Below are 13,395 nucleotides of genomic sequence, written 5' to 3' on the forward strand. Positions count from 1 at the left end.
AAAAAAAAAAAAAGGGGGGGGGGGGCAAACTAGGATGAAGTATAGAACACAAGTGTATTTGCTGACAGCTCAGCCAGAAAGAAGAAATCAGGTTTGACTCGGAGAGTAAACAGGTTTTGTTAAAATGTAATTACTTCCATCCTGACATGAAATCACAGTGAGACATGATTTCTTTAAATAGTTTTACTAACTTAAAATCAGCATCCTAGTCTGATGGAAGTTACTACCTCATTTTCATTGCTGGACATAAACTGTTTAGTGGTCATGACTGCGGAAAGAAGAGCCACTACTAACATTGTTCTTATTTGAGTTCCCAGGACCTAACCTGGATGTAGAGACTTGTGTTTGTGCTTTCTGGGGGAGATCAGAAGGAACTCTATGTTTACTTAAAAGTGAAATCACTTACACTCATTAAAATGAACTCTCTAACTCCATTCCTCTCAGAGTTGTAACTTAATCAAAAATCTACTTCTCAGAGAGTCTACTGACCATATGGCACAGTGGCCTCCTGGTGTTACGGAAATGCTCATTCAAAGCAGGAATGCGTTCCAGAGGAGTGGGGTACCCACAAATAAAAGGGCCTTGGCAGGTTCTGTTTCTTAACCACTTTTTAGAATAGCATCTATTATCCAACAATACCCAATCCTCTGTCTTCTAAAAATCCAAACTGGCAAATTGACATTTATATTAAGAAAAGATCACCAAGGCGTTCAGCAAACCTTACTTCTGGTAGTGGGCTGGCCGGTTTGGTTAGGATCCCTCCTACATAAACAACGTTAGGCAGGGTGGGTCTCGGGAACTCCAGGGCTACGTCTGTACACAGCATCCACAAGCTGGACCCGTAGACCAAGTCATACATGGACTTCTCCGGCAGCAGGTTGTATTTCTGCATGATCCTTTCATATTTGGGAAGAACCAGAAAGCTGATCCCTATTCTGGAAATGAGGTAAACACCGGTGTTTTTCATCCTTTGCAGCAGGTTCATGTGGTCTGTGAGAAGTGAGTTAAACTCTGGGACGTAAGCCAAGGGTGCAGGAGCGCCCACTTCAGCAGGATACCAAAGGCCGGTTGAAAATACAGCATATTTAACCCCCAAGAGATGAGCTATCAAAAATCCACACATGTCATTAGGGTCCACCAGCAGCAGATCAAAGTTCTCCTGTTTTAGACCCTGAATCAGGGCGTGGTTGCCAACCATCATGTCACAGTTCTTGGTATAGTGATCCAGTATGTCAAGCAGTTCGATTGCTGTCAATCTCCCAGAGAAAATATTCCGCATTTTGGACTGCAGGAAAGCATCCGAGGTGGTACTGTTGAAGATCCCTGGGTAGCGCTGGAGGCTGTAGTGATTAGATGGCGCGATGTCTCTGCCTTCAGAGAGGAGGAACACTGTGTGGTGGCCTCTCTCATGCAAGGCCGAGGCTAGTGTCTTGAAAATGTACATATGGCTTTCGAACATAATTGGCGGCACGATGATGATTTTGGCAGCCCTGGCTATCCCAACAGCACTCCACAGGAGCATGAAATACGGAGTGTAAGACTTCATAGCTGAAATGACAACCAGAAAACTGCTTAAAACAGACAGCAATCCTCACCATTCAAAACTATCACAAAGATGCTTTCTCACAGGATCTGATGATCCAGTACTTTGCCTAAGGATGGCTTTAAAAAATTATCCCAGTATATGTTCTGTCTCTTCATTTCTGAAAGGTGTCTCTTAAAATATAGAATTGACAGTAAGACTGCCATAAACTGAAATAGATTTAAAATGTATCAGCTTTGGAACAACAATAGAGAACTCATTTTTTTTTTCTAATTTGAAATGAAACCTGTAAGATTGAATTTGAAAAAAAAAAAACTCTCTTCATTGAATAAGAGCTATAAGCCATCTATGAAACCTTTGTATATCTTTTAATTGAACATCAATGTTAATCCCAGGAGGAAGAGCCAAGACTTCTTATTTTGGGGTATATCAGCATGTATGTCTCTTTTAAAATCATTTTATCACAGCAGCAACATTCCCCAATTACAACAAAAGCATACCAAAGAAAGATTATGTATCAGAAAATCATCCTTTCAAGTAGTAATTCTATAGAAAATAAGTTTTTCCACAAGAGAAAAAAATGACTTTTAATATGACTTTCTCCTTTATCTAAATACCCTTAAGTATCCTGGCCAACTCTGTTTATGTAATTTATATCAATTTGCTGACTCATTTCAGGGCATTATCTAAAAGAGAAACCTTTAATACAAAAGTTCAAGAGGGTTAACTGAATCTCAGTAAATACTTGTGAACGAGACGGCTGCTGAGTGACTGTGTCCTTGACTGTCCTCTCTGAGTTGTACTTGCAACTCAGGTGCAAAGGACAAGTGCACAGAATGGCTCATGTTTCCTCTACTCTTCTGCTTTACTTAAGTATAGACAATAGTTAGAATCACCTTCTACCATTTTTTTAGAAATACCTATGCGGGCCACTGCATATGGAAACTCACCCTATCTTCCCAATATAATTTACATTTAGATTCTAAATTAGCCTCCAAATAGGGAAAGACCTAAACAATAACTACCCATGAGAACTGGACTTTTCTACTTCAAAGAACAACTCAAAATAGATTTACATGCAATCACCAAACCAATATCTGTGTTTACCCATCATATATTAACCATCCTGTTTGTACAAATTCCCGCCATCTAAACAGAGTTTAAACAACTATACCTTCTCAACATTCAAACACTGCAAGAAACCTAAAAAAAAGACGTTAATAGCAGGCAAACGATAGATTTTTCCAATACCAAGATTAAACTATAAAATATATTTCCAGATGCTTTTCAAACCAATTCCAAATGATACTATATCATTAAGTTATCATTACTATAACAGTAAACTGAAGTAATATGTGTTATAAACATATGAAAGCCTATGTTAAATGTTGCCTGAATTAATGTGAGCCTTTAAAAAAATAATTTGGAGCAAACACTGTTTCTATAGCAATGAAGTTTATTCTATAATTACAATGTCAATGAAAGAAGAAAATTAAATAGCCAATCTTAGAGCAAACCTTCCAGGCCTTTATTCTCCTGTGTTGTCTCTCCAAATGTGTCTCTCTGGTATAGCCTTCTACCAATGGTGGTGGGGGTTTAGTTGCTAAGTCATGTCCAACTCTTGTGACCCATGGACTGTAGGCCGTCAGGCTCCTCTGTCCATGGTCTTTCCCAGGCAAGAATACTGGAGTGGGTTGCCATTTCCTTCTCCAGCTTCTTTTCCCAACCCAGGGATCAAACCCGGTTTTCCTGTATTGCAGGCAGATTCTTTACCTTCTGAACCACCAGTGAAGCCCAGCCTTCTGCCCTTGCCAAAAGAGGATAAAAATTAGGAATTTTAAGTAGACAAGTTATAAGAATGAGATCTATGCAGAAAAGTTATTTCGGCTGAACTGCCCACTGCTGTGACTAATAGAGCCTATTACTACTGGCATGTCCAAGAAGACCAACATCATGATGGACCAATGTTAGGCAACTGCTCTGCCAATTGTTTTTCGCATTTAGCTGAGCAGATGGTGAGCATACTTAACTCCTTCAGCTGTAGTCATAACTATTACTTGAACATAAATCACTAAGAAACAAAAGATAACAGTAGGGAAACAAATACTTTCACTGCATTTCTTAATTTTTTCTTTTAGTATTTTAGTAATTACTGCAAAGTAAAAAGAAATCACGCAAAATGACTGTTTAATCACAACTGCTTATGTTCTAGAACCACACTGTCCAACAGAACTACCTGTGATGATGAAAATGGTCTATCTCCTTACCATCCAATATGGGAGCCTCTAGTGAGCAATTCCCGGAGAAGGCGATGGCACCCCACTCCAGTACTCTTGCCTGGAAAATCCCATGGACGGAGGAGCCTGATAGGCTGCAGTCCATGGGGTCGCTAGGAGTCGGACACAACTGAGCGACTTCACTTTCACTTTTCACTTTCATGCATTGGAGAAGGAAATGGCAACCCACTCCAGTGTTCCTGCCTGGAGAATCCCAGGGACAGGGGACCCTGGTGGGCTGCCGTCTATGGGGTCGCACAGAGTTGGACACGACTGAAATGACTTAGCAGCAGCAGCAGTGAGCAATTCCAACGTGATTAGTGTGACTGAGGAACTTCTAAACTAGTATTGTACTGCATGTGTATGTGTGTTAGTCACTTAGTCATATCCGATTCTGCAACCTCATGGATTGTAGCCCAGCAGGCTCCTCTGTCCATGGGATTTTCCAGGCAAGAATACTCGAGTGGGTAGCCATTCCCTTCTCCAGGGGATCTTTCTGACCCAGAAATTGAACTTAGTTCTCCTGCATTGCAGGCAGATAATTGACCATCTCAGCCACCAGTGGCTGTCGTATAACAAATGAGGTTAGAAAAGGTACATAGACTCTGTACATGTAAATTATAAAACTATTCAGAAATGCCAATATTCATACAATAAAATATCTTCTAAAAATAATGTCTACTAGGTCATCATATGTCTTCAGGAAAAAGAACTGATTACCAACAAAGAAGCATCATTTGCACAAGTGCATTATTCACTATTAAAATACAAAGGTAATTATGAAGGATTACAACAGCACTTTAATCTCATAAATACCACCGTTATGGATAACAGAATGACTAACACAACTACCAATAAATGGTATGATCCTTGCTGGTCCAGAAATATCACAATGCATCAACTGAATAGTTGGACTTCATTAATATTAAAATCTTCTCTGAGAGAGATAATGTCAAGAGAATGAAAAGATAAGCAACAGATTGGAAGAAACATTTGCAATATATATATATATATAAAGATTGCTACCAAGATATGTAAGGAAGGAACTCAAATCTCAATAAAAAAAATAAACAACCTGATTTAAAGGGGGCTAAAGATCTTAATGGACATCTCACCAAAGAAAATACAGGTATGAAGTAAACAGATGAGAAGATGCTCCACATCATACGTCATGAGGGCAATCCAAACCAAAACAATAATGAGGACTTCCTTGGTGACTCAGCGGTAAAGAATCTGCCTGCCAATGCAGGAGACGTGGGGTCAACCCTGGTCCGAGAAGATCAGAACAACTAAGGCCATGTGTCACAACTATTGAGCCCGTGCTCCGGAGCCCAGGAGCCACAATGACTGAAGCCCTAACAGCCCGTGCTCCCCAACAAGAGAGGCGATCCCGATAAGAATCCCACACACCACAGCTGGAGAGCAGCGCCGCTCACCACAACTAGAGCAAAGTCCATGCAGCAACGAACACCCAGCACTGCCAAAAATAAATAAATAAATAAAATTATATTTTAAAAAGCAACTATACTGCAATAAAAAAATAATGATACCACTACACATCTATTAAAGTGGTCAATATCCAGAACATTGACAACACCAAATGCTGGAGAGGGTATGGAGCAACAGGAACTTTCATACATTGCTGGCGGAGGTACAAAATCGTACAGACACTTTGGAAGACAAATCGATGGTTTCTATAAACATACTCTTACCATGTGACCCAGAATTTGTGCTCCTTGGCATTTACAGAAAAAAAATGAAAACAGATGTCTGCACAAAAATCTGCACATGAATGTTTATAACAGCTTTATTTATAATTGCCAAAACTTGGGAGTAACCAAGCACACCACCTAAAGTCAGTTGAATAAATAAAAAAAGACTGTGGTACTTCACTATGGTGGAATATGATTCACCACTAAAAAGAAATGAACTATCAAGCCATGAAAAGAGAAGGAGGAAATTAAAATGTATATTTACTAAATGAAAGAAACCTATTTGAAAAGGCTACATATGGTATGATTCCAATTATATGCTGCTGCTGCTGCTGCTGCTAAGTCGCTTCAGTCGTGTCTGACTCTGTGCGACCCATGGACTGCAGCCTACCAGGCTTCTCCGTCCATGGGATTCTCCAGGCAAGAACAATGGAGTGGGTTGCCATTCTTCCTCCAGGGGATCTTCCTGACTCAGGGATCAAACCCAAGTCTCTTGCATCGCAGGCAAATTCTTTACTGCTGAGCCATCGGGGAAGCCCATCATGTGAAGTGTCACTTTATATAAGACACATACATATAAATATTATACACAGGAATGATATACACCAAAGGTCAGGGTTTTTTTCTGGAGAGTACAAATTATAAGAGATTTTAACTTAACTTTTTCTACATTGGTCACATTGCTCTTCTCTTAATAAAAATAAGGAGTGTTATTTTTAAATAATGTGATAAGAAAGATCCCATTCACAGTAACAACAAAGTACATAAAATACCTTTAAAATTAACTAAAAAACATATACATTGGCTATTCTAAGTAAGGCAAGTCTTTCCCTGAAGATATACATGAAAAGAATATTAAGTGTATAGCAATACCACATTATTTTAATGGAATACAATATTCTAGAAAAGTCAATCCTTTCCATATGATAAATAGATTGAATAAATTCATCTCAAAATTCCAGTGGATGGTTTTGTTTTGTCTGGAATTTGACCAAACTATATCCACGTTTACTTGTTACAACAGGCTAGAAGGGAGATTTCACTTCTGAAAATGAAACAGTAACAACTTGGGACAGAAAGGTAAAAATTTTGTAATTAAAACACTATCTGGGCCTCTCCTTCAGGGTCAGTCCACCCTCATGCCTCATAATACTATGAGGCATACATATATGCGTACACTACATATGTGTATATATATACACACACACGTAGGTAGTACATACATACACAATTACACAATGCAATAGTACTCAGCCATAAGAGAAACACAAAATAATGACACTTGCAGCAACATGGATATAACTAGACATTATCATACTAAATGAAGTAAATCAGAAAGACAAATACCATATGATATCATTCGTACGTAGAATTTAAACTGTGATACCAAGGAACCTACCTACAAAGCAGAAACAGACTCACAGACATACAGAACAGATCTGCGGTCCCCAAGGGGAGGGGTAGTGGGAGAGGGATGGAGTGGGAGGCTGGGGTTAGCAGACGTAAGCTATTATATACTGAATGGTAAAAAAGGTTCTACTGTATAGCACAGGAAATTATATTTAATATCCTGAGATAAACCACAGTGGAAAAGAATATGAAAAAGAATGTGTGTGTGTGTGTGTGTGTGTGTGTATATATATATATATATATAAACTGAATCTTTCTGTACAGCAGAAATTAATACAACATTGTATATCAACTATACTTCAATTAAAAAAAAAAAAAACACACTATGGAGCTCGTCCAAGAATCTTAATTCAAATCAATGGTAGTCTGTAAGAATTTCTTGAATATAACATGAGATGAAGGAAGTACCACAAGTAAATGAGGAAAGAACTCACTCAATGTGAAGTATTATAAACTGGATATTATATATATATATATATTATATATAATATTATATAATATTAGAGAAAGAAAATCACTAAAAATTTTACCTTAGACTTTCCCCAAAGTAAATCAGACTGATGATTGTCAAAAGAAATTTTTTTTCTAATAAAGTCATTAAGAGTGTTGAGCCTTAAATGATCTCTGGAAGGAAAAAGATAATTTTGAGTATAAAGCAAAGGAAAAAAAATCACTATCATTAGATTTTATTACATAGTCACTAACTATTTTTGGAATGTTTAGAACATCTGGAGCAGAAGTTTCCAGTCCAGGATGGCTAAATGAACACAGGGGTCTCTAGTCCTTTCTTCCTAAAGCTCCTTTGGAATTACAGTAAAGTCTATTAAAGGGAACAAATACCCCAAATCTCTGAGAACTGACATGAAGAAGTGAGGTGTGGGCAAGACACCAGTCAACAGCGGAATGGAGTTTGGACACTGTGTCAGTAATCTGACAAATGCTTATTGAGGGATACAAAAGAATGAAAGAAATGGCAGCCCAAAACACACAGAGGAAGCTGCAGTAGAGATGAAAATTGCTTCCAGATGGCTGAGAGCTTCAGAGGACACTCCAGGAGCAAGAGATGAAGGGGACGCGCTCCCAGGGAAAAGCAGGGGCTGTTGCATTTACCCCCCACAGTAAAGATGAAGACCAGCTCTCCAGGAAAACTGGATCATCTGCCTAAAGAGGAGTTAGAACTGATGACTAAGGGTAAAGCCCTCCTAACGTTGGCGTGTGGTGGTGGCAGAGGGCTCCTCACCCGTGGACCCCACAGGCAGCATCAGGCACTAGACATGCCACCCTGCCACGTGCAGTCTGGACTCAACCTCCCAGTTAGTCTTAAGGAGCTCAAAACTTGCTGAATGACTAAAAAAAATGAGACTTTTTCCTTCATGAAAATAGCAAGGATGTCATTTTTAATGATAAGGCTCAGTCTCCGCAAAGGTACAAAGCAGTTTAATGAAGTCGGCAAAAATGTGCTTCATGCTCAGTCACTTCAGTCGTGTCCAATTCTTTGTGACCTTATGAACTGTAGCATGCCAGGCTCCTCTGTCCATGGAATTTCCCAGGAAAGAATACTGGAGTGGGTTGCCATTTCCTTCTTCAGGGGATCTTCTCAACCCAGGACTGAACCCATGTCTCCTGCATTGTCAGGCAGATCCTTTACTACTCAGTTCAGTTCAGACGCTCAGTTGTGTCCTACTCTTTGGAACCCTGTGGACTGCAGCATGCCAGGCCTCCCTGTCCATAGCCAACTCCCAGAGTCTACTCAAACTCATGTCCATTGAGTTGGTGATGCCACCCAACCATCTCATCCTCTGTTGTCCCCTTCTCCTCCTGCCTTCAATCTTTCCCAGCATCAGGGTCTTTTCAAATGAGTCACTTCTTCGTATGAGGTGGCCAAAGTATTGGAGTTTCAGCTTCAGCATCAGTCCTTCCAATGAATATTCAGGACTGATTTCCTTTAGGATGGACTGGTTAGATCTCCTTGCAGTCCAAGGGACTCTCAAGAGTCTTCTCCAACACCACAATTCAAAAGCATCAATTCTTCAGCACTCAGCTTTATAGTCCAACTCTCACATCCATACATGACCACTGGAAAAACCAGAGCGTTGATGAGACGGACCTTTGTTGGCAAAGTAATGTCTCTGCTTTTTAATATGCATAACTTCCTTCCAAGGAGTAAGCATCTTTTAATTTCATGGCTGCAGTCACCATCTGCAGTGATTTTGGAGCCCCCCAAAAATAAAGTATGCCACTGTTTCCACTGTTTCCCCATCTATTTCCAATGAAGTGATGGGACCAGATGCCATGATCTTTGTTTTCTGAATGTTGAGTTTTAAGCCAACTTTTTCACTCTCCTCTTTCACTTTCATCAAGAGGCTCTTTAGTCCCTCTTCACTTTCTGCCATAAGGGTGGTGTCATCTGCATATCTGAGGTTACTGATATTTCTCCCGGCAATCTTGATTCCAGCTTGTGCTTTTTCCAGCCCAGCGTTTTTCATGATATACTCTGCATATAAGTTAAATAAGCAGGGTGACAATATACAGCCTTGACGTACTCCTTTTCCTATTTGGAACCAGTCAGTTGTTCCATGTCCAGTTCTAACTGTTGCTTCCTGACCTGCATACAGATTTCCCAAGGGGCAGGTCAGGTGATCTGGTATTCCCATCTCTTTCAGAATTTTCCACAGTTTATTGTGATCCACACAGTCAAACACTTTGGCATAGTCAATAAAGCAGAAGTAAAATATCAATAACTACCAATCTAGACAGCATATTGGAAAGCAGAGACATTACTTTGCCAACAAAGGTCTGTCTCGTCAACGCTCTGGTTTTTCCAGTGGTCATGTATGAATGTAAGAGTTGGACTATAAACCTGAGTGATGAAGAATTGATGCTTTTGAACTGTGGTGTTGGAGAAGACTCTTGGGAGTCCCTTGGACTTCAAGGAGATCCAACCAGTCCATTCTAAAGGAGATCAGTCCTGGGTGTTCATTGGAAGGACTGATGCTGAAGCTGAACCTCCAATACTTTGGCCACCTCATGCAAAGAGTTGACTCATTGGAAAAGACTCTGATGCTGGGAGGGAGCAGGAGGAGAAGGGGACGACCAAGGATGAGATGGCTGGATGGCATCACCGACTCGATGGACGTTGAGTTTGAGTGAACTCCGGAATTTGGTGATGGACAGGGAGGCCTGGCGTGCTGTGATTCATGGGGTCGCAAAGAGTCGGACACGACTGAGCGACTGAACTGAACTGAGATATTTTTCTGGAGCTCTCTTGCTTTTTCGATGATCCAACAGATGTAAGCAATTTAATCTCTGGTTCCTCTGCCTTTTCCAAAACCAGCTTGAACATCTGGAAGTTCAGGGTTCACGTACTATTGAAGACTGGCTTGGAGGATGTTGAGCATTACTTTACTAGCATGTGAGATGAGTGCAATTGTGCGGTAGTTTGAGCATTCTTTGGCACTGCCTTTCTTTGGGATTGGAATGAAAACTGACCTTTTCCAATCCTGTAATACTAGCACCATGTAAAAATTTAAATAGGCACAAATGTTCTGAAAAACAATTGGCCATTATTTTACATTTATGAAACGATCCGAAATCAGAATTGCCAACACGTATCTACAAAGATATTCTCTGCATTCACTTCTGACAGCTAACAGCCAGAAACCACTAAGAAGCCAGCAGTAAAGGATTGATCAAAGTATAGTGCATTTTATAGAGGGATGGTATGGGGTGGGAGGTTGGAGGGAGGTTCAAGAGGGAGGAGACATATACATATCTATGGCTGATTCATGTTGATTTATGGAAGAAACCATCACAATTTTGTAAAGCAAATATCCTTCAATTAAAAATCAATTAATTTGAAAAAGTATAGCATATTTTACTATGGAAAACTCTAGCACCATCAAAAACCATGCTTTTAAAAACAATTTTAATTTGAGAAAATGCTTATAACATAAGAAAGCAAGAAACAGAATGTTATGTATATATATTTAACTTATATTCAGAGTACATCGTGAGAAATGCTGGACTGGAAGAAACACAAGCTGGAATCAAGATTGCCAGGAGAAATATCAATAACCTCAGATATGCAGATGACACCACCCTTATGGCAGAAAGTGAAGAGGAACTCAAAAGCCTCTTGATGAAAGTGAAAGTGGAGAGTGAAAAAGTTGGCTTAAAGCTCAACATTCAGAAAACGAAGATCATGGCATCCTGTCCCACCACTTCATGGGAAACAGATAGGGAAACAGTGGAAACAGTGTCAGACTTTATTTTTCTGGACTCCAAAATCACTACAGATGGTGACTGCAGCCATGAAATTAAAAGACGCTTACTCCTTGGAAGGAAAGTTATGACCAACCTAGATAGCATATTCAAAAGCAGAGACATTACTTTGCCAACCAAGGTTCGTCTAGTCAAGGCTATGGTTTTTCCTATGGTCATGTATGGATGTGAGAGTTGGACCGTGAAGAAGGCTGAGTGCCGAAGAATTGATGCTTTTGAACTGTGGTGTTGGAGAAGACTCTTGAGAGTTCCTTGGACTGCAAGGAGATCCAACCAGTCCATTCTGAAGGAGATCAGCCCTGGGATTTCTTTGGAAGGAATGATGCTAAAGCTGAAACTCCAGTACTTTGGCCACCTCATGTGAAGTGCTGACTCCTTGGAAAAGACTCTGATGCTGGGAGGGAATGGGGGCAAGAGGAGAAGGGGACGACAGAGGATGAGATGGCTGGATGGCATCACTGACTCAATGGACGTGAGTCTCAGTGAACTCTGGGAGTTGGTGATGGACAGGGAGGCCTGGCATTCTGCGATTCATGGGGTCGCAAAGAGTCAGACACGACTGAGCAATTGATCTGATCTGATCTGATATATATATATATATGGACTTTCCAGGTGTTGCAGTGGTAAAGAATCTGTCTGCCAATGCAGGAGATGCAAGAGACAGAGGTTCTATCCTTGGGTCGGGAAGATCCCCCAGAATAGGAAATGGGAACCCACTTGAGTATTCTTGCCTAGAAAATACCATGGACAGAGGAACCAGGCATGCTACAGTCCATGGGGTCACAAGGAGTTGGACATGACTGAGCGCATACACACATACACATATATATGTATACATAAAATGATTATAGGGCTTCCCTGGTGACTCAGAAGGTAAAGGATCTGCCTGCAGTGCAGGAGACCTGGGTTTGATTCCTAGGTTGGGAAGATCCCCTGGAGAACAAAATGGTAACCTACTCTAGTATTCTTGCCCGGAGAATTCCATGGACAGAGGAGCTCGATGGCCAATGAGGTCCACGGGATCAGAAAGAATTAGACACAACTGAGCAACAACCACTTTTACTTTCACTTTCAAAACGATTATAGTAACAACGAAGTAAATATCAAAACTCTTATCAGTAGTAAATTTGGATTGTCAGATTGAGTGATTTTATCTTACTTTCCTAGTTATATATTTCCGGACTTCTGAAGGTTTCTGCCAAAAATACATAATATTTATAACACACTCATTCAACGTACATGCCACTTGAGCATGTCTTATTCTCATTTTCCCCTTGGAGTCAAGTGTCTTAAAACATCAGTCTCTATTTATTGGACCCCACTTATTTCCCAAATGATTATAGTCTGCCATTGACTCCACCACAACTCTGCCTGAACACTCATTGTCAAGAGCACTAAATATCTCCTATATCTGTACTCAGTTGCTCAGCTGTGTCCAATTCTTTGTGACTCCATGGACTGTAGTCTGCCAGGCTCCTCTGTCTGTGAAATTTTTCAAACAAGAATACTGGAGTGGGTTGCCATTTCCTCCTCCAGGGAATCCTCCCAAACCAGGGATAGAAACCTCATCTCCCATGTCTTCTGGATTGGCAGGCGGATTCTTTATCACTGCACCACCAGGGAAGCCGAAATATCTCCTAATATTCACTGAAATACCTTTCTTTCCCAGTACTTACCTGACTGGGCTTTTCTTTCACGTGAGATACTACTGAGCCTCTGCTGCTGCTAAGTCACTTCAGTTGTGTCTGATTCTGTGTGACCCCATAGACGGCAGCCCATGAGGCTACCCCGTCCCTGGGATTCTCCAGGCAAGAACACTGGAGTGGGTTGCCATTTCTTTCTCCAATGCATGAAAGTGAAAAGTGAAAGTGAAGTCGCTCAGTCGTGTCCAACTCTTAGCGACCCCATGGACTGCGGCCCACCAGGCTCCTCCATCCGTGGGATTTTCCAGGCAAGAGTGCTGGATTGGGGTGCCATTGCCTTCCTGCTCCAAATTCTCTCTTGGCTTCTGAGATGCAACTATTACTTGACTGTACTGCACTGCCAGAATACTGACAAAAATCCCAAATTCAAAGTCTTTAAACAAATTCTCAATCCCCAACCCAGGGATGGAACCCAGGTATCCCACACTACAGGCAGATTCTTTACCATCTGAGCCATGAGGGAAGTCCCA

The 13,395-nt window shown here is 40.7% G+C and overlaps 1 protein-coding gene across 1 annotated transcript in view; it reads right to left on the bottom strand.

Annotated features, from left to right (window-relative positions):
• The window catches only part of UGT8 (UDP glycosyltransferase 8), a 108,831-nt gene that overhangs the window by 73,473 nt on the left and 21,963 nt on the right, over window positions 1-13,395 (bottom strand). The window contains exon 2 of the mRNA XM_010858491.1: window positions 725-1,548. Within this exon, the coding sequence (XP_010856793.1) occupies window positions 725-1,546 (822 nt within the window). The 5' untranslated portion in view covers window positions 1,547-1,548. The remainder of the gene's footprint in view (window positions 1-724; window positions 1,549-13,395) is intronic.

This window comes from Bison bison, unplaced genomic scaffold (assembly GCF_000754665.1).
Source record: "Bison bison bison isolate TAMUID 2011002044 unplaced genomic scaffold, Bison_UMD1.0 scf7180017864389, whole genome shotgun sequence".
Taxonomy (NCBI): Eukaryota; Metazoa; Chordata; class Mammalia; order Artiodactyla; family Bovidae; genus Bison; species Bison bison.